The following is a 22,682-nucleotide window of genomic DNA, read 5'->3' as shown; positions in this document are numbered from 1 at the left end:
CCCCAAAGAATTTAACTATCCAAAGCCACATTACCTACATGAGAACGCAGGACAGTAATAGGGGGAAAAAAAAAAAAGATCTGGGCAGCGACATTTGAAAGGACAGATGTTTTAATAAATGTGTAACTCTGAATATTGATCTATACATTCCAGGCTGTCTTAGTTTATTTTCTGTTGCTTGTGATAAACTCTATCACCAAAGACAATTTGGGGAAGAAAGGTTTTAATTCGTTCATTATGAAAGAAACCAGGGCAGAAATTCAAGGCAGGAACCTGGAGGCAAGAACTGCAGTAGAGACCATGGAGGAGTGGGGCTTACTGGCTTGCTTACACAACCCAGGGGCACCTGCTCGGGGTGGCACCGTCACAGTGGTCTGGACCTTCCTAAATCGGTCATTAATAACATCCATACTACTACTAAATATGCTGGAATTTTCAAAACCAATAGCAAACAATCACAGTAAAAAAATCATTGCTATGAATTATGAAAAAAAAAAATAGAAAAGACATGATATAAAGCTTTTTAGAAGAAACTTCTGAAGAAGTACTTCCCCCATATACAAAACAAAATAACCCAAAACTGCAGTTCAATTAAACTTAATGAATATTCACTGAGTATTTCCTTCTACAGGAATCAGGACAAGGGCCCTGAGGTCAAAGGATCCCTTTCGTGTCATTGGCTTAGCTGAAGGCTCGGTGCTGGGTTCTTCAGCTGCCTGACTTGCTTTAGTACTTCCTCCTAAGAACACGTGGAGATGGTTTATGAAACTAGAGACTGCATGTGTCAAATTTTTTTTTCTCTACAAAAAATTTAAAAAGCACAGCATAGAAAGTAGTTATAAAATAGAGCAGAAAGAGCTTGTGGAAGGAACAGGGGTCCCCTTCCCCTCCTCCTGGCAATCCCACTGGGGCTGAGGATATCAGACATCCTTATGTTGGGGTATGGCTGAGCCTTGTAGTCAAGCTTGATTTGAAAGATTTATCTATTTATTTTATGTATGTGAGTACACTGCTGCTGTTTTCAGACACACCAGAAGAGCACATCAGATCTCATTACAGATGGTTGTGAGCCACCATATGGTTGCTGGGAATTGAACTCAGGACCTCTGGAAGAGGCAGTCAGTGCTTTTAACCACTGAGCCATCTCACCAGCCCAAGCTTGATTTTAATTGGTTATACTTTTCTCTAAAGAAAGCCAGCAGCAGAATGGCAGAATGGAGCGGTACTGTGTGTGTGTGTGTGTGTGTGTGTGTGTGTGTGTGTGTGTGTGTGTGTGTGTTTATGTGCATTTGCATGTGTATATGTGCATGTGTGTGCATACATGTATGTATGGGTGTGAGCCTGTTGTGCATGTGTGTGTGGGTAATGGTGGTAAAAGTCGTACCTCTGACAGTCTCAAGGTGCCAGGAACTACATCAAGATTAACATCTGGAAGGAAAAACCTGGAAATCCTTCCCCACTTACGCTACATAAAGGAAACAGAGCATAATCCACCCTCTCATAGCCCATGAACAACACTCCGAGCCATAGATATTCAAATATTGTCGAGGGACATATTATGTAAATGACTCATAAGAGTCTTGAGGCTCAAGGCCCTGAGTATTTTGGGGTGCATGCTTGTCCCTAACCCAGTGCAGAAGAGAGCATCCTGGGCTGGAGAGATGGCTCAGCGGTTAAGAGCACTGACTGCTCTTCCAGAGGTCCTGAGTTCAATTCCCAGCAACCACATGGTGGCTCACAACCATTATCTGTAATGGCATCTGATGCCCTCTTCTGGTGTGTCTGCAGACAGTGACAGTGTACTCACATATATTACATAAATAAATCAATCTTAAAAAAAAAAAAAAAAAAAAAAGAAGAAGAAGAGAGCCTCCTTCTGTCTGCCTTCAGATCAAGATGTAGCATCATTTCTGTGTGCAGGACACCATGTTCCCACCATAGTGATAATGGACTGAGTCTCTGAACCTGTAAGCCAGCCCCAATTAAATCTTGTCCTTTATAAGAGTTGCCGTGGTCTTCACAGCAATGGAAACCCCAACTAAGACAACTTCTAAAGACGGGTAAGACCCAAGGCCCGAGATACGTTAGCAACGTTGCTTTTTAGTAAAACACGAATTAAAAATGTTTTCTGTTCCAAAAGACCTAAGAGGAACATAGTGGGGCCTCATCCTCAGAGTAATCCCTCTGCCACCAGGTCAGGTCACCCCTGTCTCCAGCTCCTAGTGGCTTCATAGGGGAGGGCAGAATACATAAGACCTCAAGTTCAGAGTAATAAAATTTTTAATAGGCCCGCAGAGCCCACAGCTACAGCCATGAGCTGGGACATAAAAGACATTCATGGTGTGTCAGATCCCCACTTGGAACACACGGAGGCTTTCTCTGCCATTCCTCTGCCTGAGATCAGTCCTCAGGGTTCCTTAAAGACTCTGGATGAACCAGAGAGGCTGGGTTTGATGGGACGCAGTGACTCCCCAGAGACAAATGTCAAAACTTGTCAAAGAGCACAGGAAGGGCTAGCATAGGCGGGCAGGCAGGACGAAGACCCCTGCTCCTCTCTGGAAGTTTTGGAGCTCCTGAGCAGCAGCAACCTCTGAATCTCCAGGAAGTCAACAGTAATTTCCTGGGTCCCTTGAACCGTAGACTAGATACCAGGAGGTAAAGGAAGTCAGGGCTGCTGCGTGTAACACAGCTGTTCACTAAAAGCAGCTTTGAAAAGACTCCCAGCAACAAAGGCTTTTAAAGAAGCAGTCCACTCTGATTAAAGACAAAACAAAACAAAATGGTTGGATTGTTCCTTACCCACCCCAAATCAGGTTCCTTTCTGGCAAGCGTGTATTTGCATTTTTAACTTGGGCTGCAAGAAACATTCTCTCAGCAGGACGGGTTGGGCCACATGCTTGGCAAGGGCTGGCTGTGTGTGTCACAAAGGGTGGAGCTAGGTCCTATGGAACCAGAGCTCGAGGAGGTTAAATCAGGTCAAGAGGTTCAGCATTGGCGGGCACATCCCATCCCATCCCAGCCATTGCAAATTGCGAATGATTTGGCAACCGGCAGGTTCTTCCTCCTGCTGTACTTACTGACTGAAATTCCTAAAAGCTAAAAGCACCTTAGATAGGGTGCTTCATACATTCCCTGTCAATTTCCTTCGCTGGGGTACTGGGAGCTACCAACCCTTCCTCAATCGTCTGGCGTCCTGGGACATAGAAAACACTGAAAGTATCCAGAAGAAACAGAGAGGAAGATATCCTCTCTAGCCCTGCTGTGCTTGCTGGTTGGTTCTGTCAACTTGACACAAGCTAAGGTCAACCTGGGAAAAGGAAACCTGAGACGAGTTAAGTGCCTCCATTGGGCTGGTCTGTCTGCAAATCTTCAGGGCATTTCCTAGATTAATAATTGACGTGGGAGGGCCCAGCCCACTGTGGGCGGAGCTAACCCCTAGGTAGGTGGTCTTGGGAAGTATGAGATACAGAAGCTGTGAGCTAGAGAATGCAGTAAGCGGCTTTCCTTCATGGTCTCTGCTTCAGTTCCTGCCCCGACTTTACTAAATGACCTGAAATAAACCTCTTTCCCCACAAGTTGCTTTTGGTCACGGTCATTATCATTGCGAGAGAAAGAAAACTGGGACACGAGCCGTTTTTTTTTTTTCCCCTAAGAGTGGTAAAAATGGTATTTTGCATAACAAAATAAAAACAGCGTTCATCTCCTCTAATTTGGAAAAAGACTATATAAGAAGTGTGGCGATCCCGTGATGGGTTGGTTGGAAAGAACACTCTGCATCTACACTTGAATCCTGAAAGCACTGAAGCTCCAAAGAACAAGTCAAATGCCACATTCCCGGGCTGGAGCTACAGCCCAGGGATAAAGTGCTTCCCTAGAAAGCATGAGGCCTAGGGTTCCGTCCCCAGGACCATAAACGAGTAAGTAAATTAAGATTAAAATTGAAAATTAAAAACTAGAAAAAGCCAGATACTGGGACTCTGGACAGCTATTTGATGTCTTCTCGTTGTTTTGAGTTCAAGTACAACAAAGTTCCTGTGCTGGATTTCCTAAATGCCGACAGGAGATGGGAAACCAACCCAGAAAGGAGTCGAGGGATGGAGGCCGAAGGCAGCGGAGAGATTCCCAACACAAAAGCAGCTCTCTCAGGGGACCCAAAGTATAGTCACGTGATCTGACGCTGTTAGAACTGGCTCCCCCAACTTCCTCTCCGGCCCTTGCTGCTTGACTACGAAGCATGATACTCATCCCTTTCTTGTCGGTGTTGGGTGACACAGACCTGAGGGGAAGTGTCTCTCAGACATCCATGCCAGGTACTTACCTCATCCCCGTGCATATTTGCCACGTATTTGAATTCTGGAATCCCGACTCTGTGTTCCCTTGGAGACTGCCCCACAACGAGAACCCACAGGTTTCTACCTTCACGGGGAAGAAGGAAAGAAAAAAACATTAAGTTATCTCGTAAAATGGCAAATAAACTGAGAGAATGGGAAGAGAAGGACATGTCTCCCTCTTGGCGACTTTACGATTTCACGGTGACTTACGTTCATGTGGCTAATGTTTTCATGCTTCAAATGCTCGTTATTCAGAGTGAAAAGAAACTCAACCCAATAGAAACATTTCTTATTCTAGAATGTGATGGAAAAGATCAGTATACTAGGTTATACTGATCGTATTTTCCAAAGCATTTATATACAGTGTTCTGGATCTTAGCATAGGAACAATCTTGCTAAAACATAAAATTATATAGGGAAATCACAGCTGATGGTTGCCTGGAAGGGTGCCATGTAAGTTAAAAAAAAAAAAAAAAGTAAAAACAGAAAGAACAAAACTTGTAATTCAGGAGGAAGATTATTTTTTAAGTAACAAATCATAGGTCTTGTATTCAAGACCTGATGTGGCAGACCCTGGCTGTACCTTCTGTGTTCTGTTTTTCTAGTGGTGGGGAATTCAGCCCAAGGCTCTGCACTCCAGGAAGGCATGTGCTTAGCCCTGAGGTCCACTGAGGTAATCCCCTCTTACCCTCTCTGTGGCCATTTCATAAAAGCTCTATTTTATGTGTATGAGTGTTTGCTTGCATGTATGTATGTACGCATGTATGCATGTATACCTCTAGTCTGCCTGGTGCCTGAGGAAGTCAGGGGAAGGTTTTGAACCCTTGGAACAGGAATTACAGATGGTGGTGAGCTGCCATATGCATTCTGGGGACTGAACCCCTGTCCTCTGGAAGAGCCTGGAAGAGCGATGAGTGTTCTTAACCACTGATCCATCTCTCCAGCCCTCTCTTTAGTGTTTTGAGCCTAGGCTGGCCTCAAACTAACTGGTCTTCTACTGAAGCCTCTCAAGCGCCAGGGTGACAGGCATGCCTGCCATGCCTGGCGTTGGCTGTGCCTTTGATACTATTGAGTTCTGTGCCAGAAACCACAGACCACCTAACAATGCCAAGGAAAGCTTGCAAGTCTCCTTTCGGCCACAGACTGCGAGTCAGGCAAGCAAAGGCAGAAACAAGATCATTGAGGCCATGCTTGGGGCAGACATTACAGCGGGCGCTCCACTTTACGTGACCTTAAATGTTTTCTGGTCATGAACTACTGAGAAGGGCTGCCAATCAAACTTTAAAACGGAGGCAATAGTATGCAATCTTCTGTGATCACACAGCCAATAAGAGGCTCTGATCTGATTTCCAGAGTGAAGAGTTGAATTCTGTGCCCTAAGTGACTCCAATTCTAGTCCTCCTCCTACCAACAAAAGACTTGTCTTTCAAGGGGTTTAATTTCCAAGCTGGTGCTGGACAGTGGTGGCTCACGCCTTTAATCCCAGCACTTAGGAGGCAGAGGCAGGCGGATTTCTGAGTTCGAGGCCAGCCTGGTCTACAGAGTGAGTTCCAGGACAGCCAGGGCTACACAGAGAAACCCTGTCTCGAAAAAACAAAAACACAAAAAAAATTCCAAGCTGGTGACCAAATTAAGAAGTCAAGCCAGGCATGGTGGTGCATGGTTGAAATCTTAGCACTCAGGAGACTGAGGCAGGAGAATGGCCATGAATTCAGAGACAGTCTGAGCTACATAAGCAAGTACCAGACAAGCCAAGGTCATGTCTTAATCCCCTATCCTACCAATAAACCCAAATTAAGAAGTTCCTTTTGATTTTAAAACTGTCTCGCTCTTTTGATACAGTCTCAGAGGTTGATTCTCCTCAGAGGTCTCATTTGTTCATTCACTCACTCACTCATTCATTCACTCATTCATTCATTCAATCAATCAACTTGTTGAAGATAAGTCACCTACTCTAATTCAGAGCATACAGGTAAGTCGTGTTCTATGTCATGGGGGTACTGGGAATAAAGTCTAACATGCTAAGCCTGTGTTGTCCTACTGAGTTATGCCTGACGCCCCTACATTTTTGATCTAGTGAAGAAAGCAATATGTAAATATAATCACACCTACATGGCATATGTAACAATAGAGAGGTGTGTAGGGTCCTGTTGTTTGTGTGAAATCAAAGAAGAAACGGTTAACTTCTCCCTGCAGCAAACAGTAGGAAACAGGCAACATACTCTTCAGAGGCGGGGCTTCACACATGATGCTTCTGAACAGGGTTCCAGAGAATGACACTGGGTTTGCTGTGTGGAGAGGAACATTCTCCAACTCTGCATTTCTGCACCTGAAATCAGTTAACCAGAATCCCCCTGCCCCCCTTCCCTACGGTACCAACACCAGTCATTTGGAACTTCAGTCCTACAAAGTTAAAACATTTTTATGGGAAACAAAGTTTTTTCATGAGCTGCTCATCACGGTTCTTTGAGTTTGTTCCGGGAAATCCTTTTTTGTAACTATTAATGTTTTCAAAGCCATATAATAACAGATTTGTTTTGTGTATATATAGTCTTGTTCCTCATGGTCAAGGGGGAAAATTAGCATCATCTCAACAACATATTTGTCAGCTGTTGTTCATAATTTCAAGTCTATGGACACTGGCTGGTCACATGCAGGTTGGCAGATGACAATGGACCTCTATTCAGATGGAACCCCAATATTATTTAGTTTAAGGGGGAAGGAAGACAAACCAGTCAAGCCTAAAAGTGATAAAATACCATGGGAAACTCAATCCTCTGTTATCGTGGGTGACATCTGAGTGAACTGTAAGATAAGAAGCTGACCTTGACTGACTTCAATGGCACCAAGTTGGAGACAGAAAACCAAACAGTCCCCTGAAGAATGCACGGCCTTGTTGGCTATGAGCACCCTCTTACAAGGCTTCAGCCACTCTCTCTACCATCTCTGGCCCTCTAGCCTGAACTCAAGCAAACAAACGAAAAGACAAAACATTTGCTTTTAACCGTAGAGTTGCCAAGGTAGGAATTCATTTAAGCAAGATTGTTCTTTAACCAGTAAAGTTGGAAATGCTTTATTTCTCAAAGTTCTAGCCAATCACAGGAGTGCTCAAGAGATCTGAAGCTAGGCAGGCAAGATAGTTAAAGTGATTACTCTGGGAGCCTGACCTAGTTAATCCCTGGAGTGCATGGTGGGAAGTATGAACCAAACCTTTCTCTTTACCACCAAGCAAATGAAACCTGGATTCAAGATGTTTCTTGGTTTTTAATTCTCCTTTTTCCCCCGGGCTCTGTTCCAGTTGCTTTGGTTTTCCCAGCTCCCTCTCACTTTGGGCCCACAGGCAACCTTACTGACTTCCACACAGAAGTGCTCCAGAGCTGTGGAATCAGGGATGGCTCTACTTGCAGAGTCTGGTTGGTCCTATTTCCATGTGTATTGTTCTTGGCCTAGTAGGGCAACTACTAGATTGCCTCTTTTCAAATACTGATAATTCCACAAAAAAAGAATTCTATGAAATTTCTTCCAAAAACTTACCTCACAGATATTGTACCTCAGAGTCTGCACCCACACCCCCCCACACACACCTGAACAGTAAAGACGTTGGCTAACCTACAGATATGAGACCAAGTTGCAAGTGCTGCCTTGACAAAGTCAGTGAAGCTGCCAAGGGGAGCCAACTCACTTATGAATCCTGATATGAACTTCGAAATAAAATCGGACATGTGGTCATCATGCAAACAATCATCCTGTACATGGCGCCACTTTCATCTTTGCTCACTCAGAAAATGCTTGTAGATGTCTCCCTCGAGCCTGGCATCAGGTCAGCTGAGACAGACAGATGTGAGCCACTAACTGACCCGTGTTTGGAAACACCACTTCCATCATTGGAAAAAAAAAAAAAAAAAAAAACGATTCAGGGCGCATCATGTTTCATGTCTCTGTGACTTGGGGGAGTGGCCATGGAGACTGGATCACAAGCACCACTTGCTTTATCAGCTTATGGCTCTTATGACATCAGGGGAGAGGCTCATGTCCTTCAACAGCACACTGGGGCTACCAAGGTTCTGCTCCTTCCTCCCTTGAGTGTCCTACTCAGTGTCACATGACAGGCTCTAGATAGTCTTCATTATGTGTTGCTCTCACTGAAGAGCCAGCATGCATGGATAGTGTGACCACTGTGGCTTCCCCTCAAGGCTCAAGAAAAACCCTCTTTCCACTTAACCTCTCTTCTCTCCTGCCATTTCCTCTCCTTTCTTTTCTATCTCCTCCCCTCCCACCATTTTAATTTTTGAAACAGGCTCTCTCTGTGTAGCCCTGGCTGGCCTAGAACTTGCTATGCAGTGACTAAATTTGTAACATTCTTCCTCTGCCTTACCCTGAGGGCTGAGACTATCGGCTCACGCCACCCGACCTCCAACATCTCTTCCACATCCCCATCTCTCCCCAGCCTAGGTTAGATGCTTCCTGTGTAACTCTCCTCCATACTTACTGGACCACAGGGTTTACACAGGCGAGGGACCATGGTTCTCTGCGCTTGTAGAACTTAGCACAGTCCTGCCATGTACACTGTAGTAGAGGATCAATAAATATTTGCTGAATAAACAGACAAGCGGCTCAGTTAACAAACAAATCAGGGGCGGTCAGCTAGAGCCAAGGTCACACCCTGCCCAGAAATTAGATGGAGGATTTTGGCTTGTTTTTCCCCAGTATGATGGAAATCCCTGTGACCTGCCAACAATGTGCCCACTGAGATGGGCTCTGGAAGGAAGTCAATTTCCTAGATCAGTTCCAGAATAGATGGACCTTCTTGGAGTGCTTCCATATAAGAGAGTGCCGAGGTCCAAAGCATACATCTGGTTTCAGGTTAGACTCTGACAGCTGAAGGATGGGGTTTCATCTGCACCCACATCTCTCTCCATGAGTGGAATGTTTTTGTATCAGACTAGAGGAACATCAATGCTAGCCTCTGTTGGGAGCCGCAGTGATTCGCCATTCCAAGATGGCGCGGACATCCTGTCCTCCCACTTGTAAACAATTGACTGCGCAGTTGCAAAAGGCAAAAGCGTGCCAAAAGTCACTGCCCATCCCGGGGCGTAATATGGGGTGATGAGTGAACAGCCAATCAGAAGTGAACACGCCACTCTAGGGTATATATAACAGTGCCTTTCCCGGGCTTAGGGGTCTTTTCCGCTTTTGCTGTTACAAGAAGTAAAGCCTCGTCTGTAGTGATACCCGATTACTGCCTCCGTGTCCTTCTTCGAGGGCGAAGGGGACACAAAAGAGGTGCGAGCAACAAGCCTCCATTTTATTTCTTGCTGAACAGGTGATAGGGTGGTTTGGAGAGTTTTCATTCCTAAATGAAAGGCCTTTCCACTTTTACTTATGTTTTTTTTAAAACAAACAAACAAACAAACAAAAAAACAAAGCTAGACGTCAAATCCAGGGCTTTGTGTGTGCTGTACCAAGAATACAAGTGATCAGCCAGTAGCAAGAATTCTACCTCTGAGCTACTCCTCCATCTGACTGTACATTTTTAATTGAAGAAGGCAAAGAGAGGGCTGGAGAGACGGTTTAGAGGTTAAGAGCTTTGGCTGCTTTTCCGGAGGTCCTGAGTTCAATTCCTGCCAACCACATAGTGGCTCACAACCATCTTAATGATGCCCCCTTCTGGTGTACAGGCATATATGCAGGCAGAACATTGTATACATAATGAATCTTTAAAACAATAACAACAAAAAGAAGGCAAAGAGAATATCTGGGGATGAATCTGGTTAGGGTGCGTTTTCTTTTTCTGATTTCAACATGGTTAAGACCCCTAGCACACAGGAGAGTGTGTCCATGCGTGGCAGTCCACACAGGAGCCTGTCTTCTTCACCTGGCTACCCTCTTTTCCCCACCCCACCCCCATTTGCTCTCCTTCTATGCACAGCAAACTGAAAAGTATACATGTAAAACAAGTTTTCAAAAAGCAAGACACAAAATCGTCACATGTCAACCATCATAATTTCTCTGTTTTTTTTTCCCTTGTCTTTTTTTCCCCCTTCACATAGAGACAGGAAACTTGTTTTTAAATACCCAAGCTTTAAAAAAATATCTCTAGAGGTCTCATACTATAAAAAGCCCTAGCTTCCCTTATTGGTCCCTTGGGGGAGAGATAATAACATAATCTGCCTGTCTTTTTTTAAAGGACAGGTCAATAATAATCATGAGAAGTTGGGCGTTCTCTTGAAGTGTGAACAAGTATATAAAGAGATTTCCTAAATGTCCCTTTGATTTTTTTTGGTGTTGGGGCTGAACCCAGGGCCTCACATATGCTAAGCACATGCTCTACCACATGTGCTCTACACCTGCAGCCTCTTGGATTTGAAAAGATACAATCTCTATGGGGAACGCTACAATGTACCGTCCTCTTGGAGTTCCCTTTAACACAGCAGAAGCATTTTGTTTTAGTGATGTCAGGCAGGTTGGATCCAGGAAGTACTAACCAACAGGCCTCCGAAGATACAACATAAAGGACAATGGGTGGGACAACTCAAGACCCCCAGACAGCGTAAGATAACGGTGGTGACTGACTGATGGTCAGGATATCAAGCTAGTTAACAGTGATTACTATACCAGCTCAGGGCTCCAAAGGACCAGGTCCTGTCCTGACTGACAGGATCAGGGTCATTACTGTTTGACCAGACCTCTTGTTTTTAAGAGTATATGCTTAAAAACAAACTTTTTTTTTTGAAAGTAAAATAAATCACATCTTTCTCCTCCTTCTTCAGAACCTCTAACCTACTCTATTTTATCTCAAACTCATGGCCTGTTTTTCTTTGACCACTACTATAATCCTACAATGCTTGTATGTATCTCATTTCACTGATATGTATACCACACATGATACGTCTATCATATCACTTGACATTAGATAACCAACAGGGGGCTCTTCTCTAGGGAAGACTATTTCTCCCATTCTCAGCATTCTTAGGTTGCCTGTAGCTCCTTGTCCACCAGTATTGCTCAGTGAGATTCTCCCTTCCAAGTTAGTGTGTCTATTGGCGTCATCCTTGTCCAAGTCTCTGCCAGGCAGCCATATTGCTGAGCTTTCTTGGGGTACCGTTTCCCCATCCATCTCACAGCAGGTTTCCCGTTCCTCCGGCTCTCACAATCTTTCTGCCCCCTCTTCCGTAATGATCCCCGAGCCTTGGGTGCAGGATTTGCAGTGAAGATGTATTGGTTGAGGGCTGGGCACCACAGGCTCCCTTGTTCTCTGCATTCTGATTGGTTGTGGTTTTCTGTAATGGTCTCCATCTGTCGCAAAGAGGAGTATCTTTGATGATGCATTGCTTCCTTGCCTGTTCTGATTAAAATCTCAACTATTTGATTTGATTACTGCTTGTGCTCTGTTGAACTCTTCTCATGGGGATCGCAAGAACTTAGAGACTACCGTTGAAACTGAGACCAGAAGAAACTGGGGACCTCCCCATGGCATTGAGATTGTGGTCCTTCTAACTTGACTGGTGTTCCTCTCTGCTCTCTCCTCTTCCCCCATCTCTCTCATTACTATAATGAAGGACAGAGACTTGCATGCCACAGTGCACATGTAGAGGTCAGAGGGTATAGTGGGATATCCCACACTCCCCTACATTTTACAATAAAACTCGGTAATTTGGGAGGAGCTGATGTGGGAGGAGCAAAGAGAGGAAGAGGATCCAGGAGGAGAGAGGAGAGGTAGTAGCCATGTAGAACTAGGGATGCATCAAGAACAGTCCTGGGTAACAAATTTTATCTAAGGTTAGATTTTGGGTAACAACTCTAATTGTGTGGGCATCTTGTTAATTGAGCATTTCCAAATATATAAATATTGGATAATAATTAAGCTTTAGAGTCTCATTTTTACTGGGTACCGCGTGGATGGCAGATGTTGTCTAGGGTTCAGCTAAGCTTTGTGGAGACAGCATGGTGGGTTGGCTGATTTAGCCATCATGATGGCATCTCCTGGGTGCCAGGGCCGGTATTTCTGGCCAGTCTGAGCCATAGTCAAAGCCAAGCAGTGGCGAGAGCACACCGCCACTCTTGGCCTCAGGCCTTGTCTAGTCAGGAACATGGCGGCTGATTAAAAACAAGCCTGCCAGATTGATCCATGCCGTTTTAAATACTATCCTCAACAAGAGGGCAACCCTGTGGAGGTGGTCTCTCTCCATCTTTCATGGGTCCCAGAGATGGAGCTCTGGTTTCCAGGCTTGCATGGCAAGACCCTTTATCTGCTGAGCCATCTCACCAGCTGCACATTGGCGTTCGTATGGTGTCTATAGGTGCACAGTGCTGTAATTTATGGGCCATTTCATCCTCCCCCGAAAAAGTGTGTATTTGGGGTCTGCTTTCCCTTGTTGACATTCATTTCTATTAGAAGAACTTTAACTTGCTAGTTTCCTTGGAAGCTGCTCTGGAGAAGATCCCAACTACTCTTGGGTTCCTCCTCCCTGAGTTTGGGCCATAAAGTCTTTCTTTCACTCTAATGCCAAGCAAGCCAGTGTTGAATGAAGGCCGGTGCACTCCCAGAACAAGCAGAGAGTCTAAAGTTGCCAAAATGAGGCTCCTTCAAGGACCAACCTAGGACATTTGATGGGTTAACAAAGATGGACTTTATTATTATTACTATTTTTATTTTTCTGAATTTTGTTTGCAAAGGACGGAACCAGGGTCATGTGCATGTCAGGCAAGCATTCCATCCGAGCCACATCTCCATCCTTGTTTGTTTTTGAGACATGCTGTCATTGTGCAGCTCAGACTGGCCTGGACCCTGGAACCCTCCTGCCCATCCCCACAGTGCTGAGGTTATGGGCATCCACCATCGTGTCTTGTATACTTCTGACATCTTAATCTCCAAACGGATCACCTGTATCAGAATGGCCGGCCATCTGCCTCCAAACAGTGACAGCGTCTTCGATCTCTTAGATTCTACGTAGTTAGGCATGGTATGTTCCTGACTGAAGCACACTGGCTCTAAACCTGAACTGCCAGCCTTGAGAACCTGCTGTCACTTGTTAGCCATGTGACATGCGACAAGATGCTTTATCTCGTTGATCACTTTTCTTATCTATGTTGTGGGATTAAGAGAATTGAGTTGTGCTATGGTCACCTAATCCTCCCAATCCTTGAAACACTTATAGTGCACTGAGAAGGTGGCTCGGTGGTACAACACACATCCTTTGCATGCTCAAGGCTGTGAGTTCAAGTCCCAGCACCACAAAATGAAGGCAACTATAACAAGAGCAGCAAAGCTACAGTAAGCATGTGCTTGTTAAAAAACAAAACCCTCAGGAGCTGGAGAGATGGCTCAGTGGTTAAGAGCACTGACTACTCTTCTAGAGGTCCTGAGTTCAATTCCCAGCAACCACAAGGTGGCTTGCAATCATCCGTAAAGGGGACCGATGCCCTCTTCTAGTGTGTCTGGAGACAGTGTACTCATACACATAGAATAAATAATTAAACCTTTTAAAAAAAAAACAAAACAAAACAAGACAAACCTGGATAGTGCCTCAGAGCAATTGAAGCAAGATATCCAATATAAACAGTGTCTAAATCATGTGATGGAGACCCTGGCCAGCAGTCGGCGGAGCCATGTGTGCTTCAGGAAATCTGCCATTCAGTTTGAATAGACCAACACTCACTGAAGTGCACAAAAAAGGAAAATAGAAGGGGCTATTCTTTAAAAAAATGTGCCCTTCTAAGGGCCTTAACAAAACAAATATTGCAAAATATTTCACACCACTTGGTATCAACTGAATTTACACTTTAAACTCATTCATAACTTCCAGGGCATGATGCCCAGCCTAAGAGGTGAGCACATGCCTCCACGAGGGCAGGGCCAGAAGATAAGTCACCTTTGTTAGCTGTGTTAGACCATTAACCACAAACGTCTTACACAACACTTTCTCACACGGCCTGCTTCTCAAGTGATTGAGGTGACCACGAAGACTTAACGATCTCAACGCTAATGAGGCTGGAAGCTATGTTAGGCAGCTCTAGTCTGGCCCCCTGGCCCCTGTGGAGAGAATACAAGGCATCACTGAATAGGGTAAGCTGAGGCTTGTGGACAGGAGTTGGCACATTAGGAATCATTAGGAAAGTTGGGTCAATATGAACTGGTCAGTGTGGACACAGAGCAAAGGGACTGTCCCAGATTATGGGCTGAGAGTTGGCTCATGGGGTAAGAACACTGGCTGCTTTTCCAGAGCTCTTCCATTCTCAAGACCCACATGGCTACTCATGGCTGTCTGAACTCCAATTCCAGGGGACCCGACACCCTCTTCTGGTCTCCATATGGCTTGCATGTAGTAGTACATGGACACACATGTCGGCAAAATACCCATAAAATTAAAAAAAATAATAATCCTGAGAGAAAAAAGTTATAGAAAGCATTGTTGGAGCCACAGAAAACTTTAATAATACAGGAGTGTGCTGTTTGCTATTATTGAACTATTATAGTACGTTTCTTAGTTTAAATATGATATACTGTGACTAGGTGGAAGTTATATTTAGAAGACACGTGCTGAAGTATTTAGGGGGATGCGAACACTACTTATTATGTCTAATAGTTGAGCAAGATCAATAGAGATCAGTCAAGGGGTGGTGGCTCACGCCTTTAATGGCAGCACTCCAGAGGCAGAGCCGAAGTTGGGTATTTTTGTCTTTTTTTTTTTTTCCTATAGGGCTGAAATATTTCGAAGCAAAAAGCTTGAGGAATCATGATGGAAAAAAGATATGTCACAGGCTGGGAGAATATACGTGCATAAGCCATGTCTGATAATCCAGGACACAGAGAGAACTCTGGAAACCTGACATGAAGAAATCCAGTCACCCGGCAGGTATGGTGGCACATTCCTATAAATCCCAGACCTTGGGGTCAGAGATAAGAGGATCAGGAGCCCGAGGATGCTCCTCAGCTACACAGTAAACTTGAAAGCCTGAACTGTATGAGACGATGCACAATGGCTTGAATACGCTTGGCCCAGAGGGTGGCATTATTAGGAGGTGTGGCCTTGTTGGAGTAGGTGTGTCACTGTGGGTGTGGGCTTTAAGACCCTCATCCTAGCTGCCTGGAAGCCAGTCTTTCACTAGCAGTCTTCAGATGAAGATGTAGAACTCTCAGCTCCTCCTGCACCATGCCTGCCTGGATGCTGCCATGCTCCTGTCTTGGTGATAAGGGACTGAACCTCTGAACCTGTAAGGCAGCCCCAGTTAAATGTTGTCCTTATAAGACTTGCCTTGGTCATGGTGTCTGCTCACAGCAGTAAAACCCTAACTAAGACATCAAGTCTCAAAATAGAGCACATGGCTAACAAGTGGGTCAAAGATTTTGTAGATACCTCACCAAGGAAATTACGCAAAGGCCAAGTGATTAATATAAGAATTAAGTGGACCCTGTGCAGTAGGGCAATCCCAGCCTCTTGGAGACTAAAGTGGGAGGATCATCTGATCCCAGGAGCTTGAGATTGGTCTGGGCAACATGGCAAGATGCCTATTTCAAAAAGTAAGGCACAACAAAATACAAATAACAAGAAAAACAACAAAAAGGAATGGGTTAAGTATAGGTGCTGGGCAGCTCTGTCATAACCTCCCACATCTACCTCCAAGTGTGGCTTCTGATGAGGGGAGAAGTGTAAGTGGTGTCTACTCTCGTGTATGACAGGGTTTCCTGTTACCACCCGAGATGGAAGTGATGGTCACCTTTCTCAGGACAAAGAACCCGAGACTCTGGAAACAAGGCGGGAACCTCATCACTTTCTCCATCCCACAGAAGCAAAGACTGCTGCGTCGGTGACATCAGACTCAACATTAAGCCACTGCTTTCTGGAGAGTCGTGAGTTCATTTTCTTGCGTTGTCTGTAGGAGCTTGGATACTTACTGACATCTGTAATAAGTTGTCCTAAGCATATTAGACAAAACCCAAACTTAACGTTAGTCATGACCGTAACTTCAGTGACACCAGCATCAACCTACAATTGCGACTTTTGCTCTGTGTGTCTAAGGGAGCAATGCTGCATGCTAAGGCCCTGAACCGTCGGCAGGAAGACCCACTGTGATATTGAACCATCGGCAGGAAGACCCACGGTGCTATGGGCCACCCCCACTGAAGCTTTAAGGTCAGAAAATCTGCCAGGCCCAACCCGGTAGCTTCATCGTGTAATTAGTTGTATCTCAGATCAGCTTCTGCCTTACAATGTGTCGAGAAATGCCATTTCAAGAGTGAGATGCAGGCAGGAGGCTGCCAGTCAGCCCGCTGAGCTCTCCCGCCCACTCAGGCATGTTTCATCTTTATCTTAGCTTGTACTCATTTCATTAACAATTCACACCCATCAATTTCACAAAGGACAGGAGGCAGCTTGGTCATGCAGCACTGCTCACTGGTGAGCTGTTATCAAGAAAGAGTGGGCCCCGAGCCAGATCTAAGGCCTCTGGAATGATAGAAACCGTGGTAAAAAAGTCCCCCAAATCATAAGGAATCATTCCAGGCGCTATTAACCATGCTAGATTTTCTAATCATGAGCTAAGGGAGTCCTGGTTTATGTCAAATTCACTGGCATAACCAAAACTTTTATTATTTTGAGACAAGGTCTCACTATGCAGCCAGGCAGGCCACAGACTTATGGTGTAGACCAGGCTGGTCTTGAACTCATGATTCTTCTGACTCCACCTCCTGAGATCACAGGTGTGCGCCACCATGCCTGGCTCAAACACAACTTTGTACTGTTCCTTGCAGCCCTTGGTGGCCAGCCTTTATCCCCTCACAGTGACTCTTGCCTCAGTGAAGTAGAAGAGATCTGTGGACTTGGGTCATAATCAGGATGTCATTGTCACCTTACTACAACACTCAACAAGATGGTGGTCTGCAAGGACAGGGCAGATTCTTGGGGAGGGGCAGGCAGAAGGATCTATTAGGGTTTTCTCATTGCTCTCCAAGTTAGCAGGGGTCCCCAACAGCGTTCCTAATAGAGCAATGCCAGGTGTGATGGTTTGTATATGCTCAGGCTGGGGAGTGGCACTATTAGGAAGTGTGGCCTTGTGGGAGTATGTGTGTCACTTTGGGCATGAGCTTAAAACCCCCATTCTAAGTGCCTGGAAGTCAGTATTCTGCTAGCAGCCTTCAGACAAAGATTTAGAAATCTCAGCTCCTCCTGCACCATCCCTGCCTGCATGCTGCCATGCTCCCACCTTGATGATGATGTACTGAACCTCTGAACCTGTAAGCCAGCCCCAATGAAATGTTGTCCTTTGTAAGAGTTGCCTTGGTCATGGTGTCTGTTCAGAGCAGTAAAACCCTAACTAAGACACTTGGAGAAACACCAAAGCATCATGCAGAAAGAGACCAGCTCTTAAAAAACAGGGATAAGATATTGTTCAAGTACCATCTATCTATCAAACATCCTTTGAAGTGGGCATGAAAAGGCATGAAGAAGCCCAGAGGGAAGGCTGGGAAACAGTTTAACCACAGTGTTTGCATCTATGTGTAATGTGAAGGAGACAAAATAGATGAAGGCCAATGTGGTACCCATAGACTCTTGATGCCCACTAATGGAGACACGATCTGACAGAATAACCAGGCCTGGATTTTTAGCTATCTTGTGTTTAAAATATGAGAAGTTCTTAAAACATCTCTCATGGGTTGGTATGAAGAGGATCCCAAGAAATCTGCTTTCAGGCATTTTTATGTAGGGCTTCCCCACTGTTGTGCTACTGTCTTTCAAATCACGAGTCAAATGATACATGAACAGATATTCTGTAATATGAGTTTAGTCTTTCTTGGACAATTCTCTGCTCACACAGCCCTGTGTATAGTCAGGGGCAAGCAGATCGCTGGTAGTTTCAGTCAGCTGCAGGCCTGTGTGAGTTAACTTATTTGATTAAGTTGTTGGTGGAAGGGGATACATTGGAGGTCCTTAAGGGGAACGGGCATGATCGTATTTCATGTTTGAAATTCTCTAGGAATAAATTTTAAAAACTGGAAAGTTCTAAATATCTCATAGAGAAATGAGAATTTTAATCTACCTCTGAGAGGTGGAAATAGTATAACAGGTCAAGATCCGAAAATTTACATTTTGCCTATTTAATGTATACAAGCATCTGTTTTAAGAAAATAAATATAACTTGCAAGTTAAGAACAAGAGGTGACAGAACTAACATTCCAAAGGCTCTTAGCGCAAGGCCTGGCATACACAACGGTGAGCAAACGTGTCGGCTGGATAGATTGGCTGGGGCCTCCAAACTCAGTGTCACAGACACTAAGGGTCACAGGGTCCAATGTCAGAGGAAGAAAGTGAGTGTGGCTTGGGCAGGTGAGCCCGGAGAGTTGGACTCAGCCACCTTTGGAGCGTCATCCGCCCAGCTCCTGTCTGCTGGACAGGAAGTATGTTATTCATACTTCTGCTACACGACACTATCTTTCTAGAATCTAAAGAAAATATCAGCTAACATGTTTAAACACCCTCACAGATCGCTGCCTTTTTGAGGCAGAATGAATGGAAGCAGACAGAGTTAACCTGGGCTGGGATATTTTTTTTTTCCAATAGTGTATTATCCCAAGTTCATTTTTGCCTCGGGTGATAGACTGAAGTTCTATTACGACCCAGTCTAATTCCTTCTGACTTGTCATCTGACTCTTGTAAAGCTGTGACATTTGTTTACGCCTCGTGCACTTCCTGCAGTATCTTAGTTCCTGGGACGCAAAGTAAGCCAGGGATGCTCTTCTGGCCTCTTGTCCCTACCTGGAGCCATCACAACCTCAACTCCTTAGACTACAGTCTCATTCCCCACCCCTTCCCTTCCTCTCCCCTAGATGGCACGCCTTATCCCTCATCTAGACATCATTCCTTGCATTTCTTTTCGAATTCTTTATGGTTCTTTCTGCGTATGAAAGTCACAGATACTTGAGAATGGTGAACATTCATACAAGTAGATGCTACGGGATGCGAAATCTGCTGACAAAGCACGCTAAGAGATTCCAGATGGAATTAGGTTGTAAAACAAAGCTATAAAAACACTGGCCCATGTTTATGACCTTGGGGGTGAAGGTGACTTCTTAAAATGATACACGGAATGTAATAGCTTAAAGAGAAAGCCCGGTGAACGGGACCTTCTGCAAATTAGAAAACCTACACAGGGCAAAGAATAATGAAAACAAAATCTAGTAGACAAGCCACAGAATAGGGGAAAATATCCTCTGCATTTGTAACAGAGAGCCTAAGAAAGCCTACAGGTTAGTACACAAATAGAAAAATCATGAGAAAATGCACACAGGCAACAGACTGAAGGTGAGGCCCTCAAGGGCAGCAACTGTGCATGTCCTATTGCTGGACAATGAGAAAACTCACCCATTCTCAATTTCAGTCATAAAAATGGCATTTAAAGTGGAGGGATTGTTATTCCTAAAATGGGGAAAGGTTCAAACGTTGGTTATGTCTTAGCGTTTTACTGCTGTGAACAGACACCATGACCAAGGCAACTCTTATAAGGACAACATTTCATTGGGGCTGCCTTACAGGTTCAGAGGCTCAGTCCATTATCATCAAGGCAGGAGCATGGCAGCATCCAGGCAGGCATGGTGCAAGAGGAGCTGAGACTTCTACATCTTCATCTGAAGGCTGCTAGCAGAATACTGATTTCCAGGCAGCTAGGATGAGGGTCTTAAGCCCACACCCAAGGTGACACACCTACTCCAACAAGGCCACGCCCTCTAATTGTGCCACTCCCAAGCATATACAAACCATGACAGTTAGGATGTGGGACAAATGTATGTGTTTATATGGCACTTAGAGCACAAGACCATATCTTCACGTGCCAGGTAACGGTCAGGATCTACTAGGCAAGTGTACAAACGCATGCATGGGGTTTCTGATTATTCAAAGCCCACCCTGGGACATTAAAGAACACCTGTGCTTGTTCAAAGGTCCTTATCACAGCATCCGTCTGAAGTATCTAAAAGCTATAAGCAATCTGAATGCTCACCACTGTGGGATAGTTAAATAGATCATGATAAAAAATCACAACGCAGGGTAATTACAGAGCAATTTAGAATGATGAGACTTGTATCTGCCAACTGACACCAGGAGGAGGGGCAAGGTGCACAGTGGTTATTGCAAGGGCATTCTTGCAAGGGTGATGCCCACGGACCAGAACTGTGAGCGAGCAGAAACATGTTTGCACCCGAGCCCTTTCACCTCACAATGTGTTCTGGACATTTTGCCAGATCTGAATGATAAGTCTACCCAAAGTTGTAAAGTATTCCATTGGTGGGGATTTTCCATAAACTTACCAATTTCCTGTGGTCCCTGTCACAGCATCCATCTGAAATATCTAAAAGTTGCAAGCAATCTGAATGCTTACCATGTTTCTCGAAAAACATGTTTATTAAGGTACAACTCACATACCACACAATTTATCTACTTAAAGTGTACGATTCAGTGGCATATAGTGTATTACATTATTAATTTACAAAAAACAGAGCAAAAAATTAGATATGACTAGTCACTGAATATACAGGTCACACTAACCTATTGAGAAAAAAAAAAGATTTTTTTTTTAATTAAATGTTTTCAGTTGGGAGGCAGAGCCAAGTGGAGCTCTGTGAGTTCCGGGCCAGCCTGGTCTATGTAGCCAGTTCTAGGCTAGTCAGAGCTATTCACTGAGATCTTGTCTCAAAAATGAAAACATAAAGTAAAAAAAAAATATGCTTTGGCGGGAAATTCTGTAACCTTAAATTTTCCCTTTTCTCATCTATTTAAAACTATATCAAATTATTCTATTATCCTGCTGTTTAACTTGTAAACTAAATTGTTATTCATTAAATAAAGCATTTTGTGTGTGTGTGTGTGAATTTTTTTTTTTTTAAAGATAGCTACAGCATAACCAAGCCATGCCCTCTTTGCTAGTGAGGATTAGATGGTGTCCATCAGCCATCCTCAGATGCCCTGGGTAAAACAAGGGCTCGACAGAATCTAAAGCCACATAGGTAACTATTTAGGTGGATTTCTAATAAACTGAAACAGACTTTCTTATAAGAACATTTGAAAGCCGGGCGGTGGTGGCGCACGCCTTTAATTCCAGCACTTGGGAGGCAGAGGCAGGCGGATTTCTGAGTTTGAGGCCAGCCTGGTCTACAGAGTGAGTTTTAGGACAGCCAGGGCTACACAGAGAAACCCTGTCTTGAAAAACAAAACAAAACAAAACAAAACAAACCCCCAAAACCGAACCAACCAAAAAAACCCACCCCTCCCTCAAAAACAAAACAAAAAAAAACAAAAACAAACAAAAAAACGAAACAAGAACATTTGAAAACAATTGCTTTCTTATTAGTTCTTCCAAAATAGGTCCTTAACATGATTACTGACAAAACCAAACCAAACCAAGGACACGATAATTGTACTAAACCATGTAACAAAATCTGCCATCTTTGCCATTTTAGGTGTACGAGTTGGTGGTTGTAACCAGATGGCTGCATTTCTACCTTTTGCTGTTGAATCCAGGAAGGGAATCCCCATCCCTCCTTGTAGTCAGGCAAAGGTTTCCTTAGGATAGAAAGCTCATGATGAGGGACAGTGGGAGAGACAAAGGGTGGACCAGAAAAATGGGTTTGTCTTTTCCTGAAATTACTGCATTATTCTTAAATGTGATTTTAAGCCTTTGAATGAGATAGGGATTTTCCGAAGCAAATGTGAAAGCGGAGGGGAAAATTACCACCACCACCCCCCCAAGCTGGTTTTTCTGTGTTTAATCAACACAGCTAAGCACATAGCCAAGTGTGCACAGCTACTGAAAATAAAGGATGCTTAGCTTATCTACCCAGAAGTGCTCACTCGGAAGATGGCATCAGGACTTATTTTTATTTTACGTATATGAGTATGGGTATTTGTCTGCATGTATGCATGTGTATTACATGCATGCCTGGTGCTCACGGAGGCTATAAGAGGGACCTGGATTGCCCAGAACTGGAGTTACAGATAGCTATAAGCTCCATATAGGTTTTGGGTCTTCTGCAAGAACAGCAAGTGCTCATAACGACTGAGCCACCTGTCCAGCTGCCCTGAGTTCTTTTTGTTTGTTTGTTTTCCTTCTCTTCCCGGCACATCCCCCAGCAGTTGGGTATCTTACCTAAAGACACAGCTTTGGTGTTAATTTACTTTTCTAATCCAGACACCATAACTTCACCAGGCACCTGCCTTTACTCTGTGCCCTCAGGTTCCTTTTGTACACCAGAGATACTCAGGATGTTGTAACACGTGTGGCTCAGGTCTCAGTGTGTGCTGGCATTTGAGAGCAGGAACATGACCCCCCTAAACCTGGAGCTATAGAGAGTCAAGCTCTGCA

At 44.4% G+C, this 22,682-nt stretch overlaps 1 protein-coding gene and 1 long non-coding RNA gene across 2 annotated transcripts in view; one reads left to right on the top strand and one right to left on the bottom strand.

The window, feature by feature from the left end:
• Nucleotides 1–22,682, bottom strand: part of Cpm (carboxypeptidase M) — a 58,162-nt gene that overhangs the window by 22,128 nt on the left and 13,352 nt on the right. The window contains exon 3 of the mRNA XM_076920307.1: nucleotides 4,319–4,416. Coding sequence (XP_076776422.1) covers nucleotides 4,319–4,416 — 98 coding nt within the window. The remainder of the gene's footprint in view (nucleotides 1–4,318; nucleotides 4,417–22,682) is intronic.
• On the top strand, nucleotides 14,261–16,145 carry LOC143436220 (uncharacterized). The gene is made up of 3 exons (XR_013106383.1): nucleotides 14,261–14,397; nucleotides 15,032–15,187; nucleotides 16,012–16,145. It is a non-coding gene; the product is annotated as an uncharacterized LOC143436220 (long non-coding RNA).

This window comes from Arvicanthis niloticus, chromosome 22, assembly GCF_011762505.2.
Source record: "Arvicanthis niloticus isolate mArvNil1 chromosome 22, mArvNil1.pat.X, whole genome shotgun sequence".
Taxonomy (NCBI): Eukaryota; Metazoa; Chordata; class Mammalia; order Rodentia; family Muridae; genus Arvicanthis; species Arvicanthis niloticus.
The sequence above is the reverse complement of the archived record's forward strand: the minus strand, read 5'-3'. Positions and strand labels throughout refer to the sequence as shown.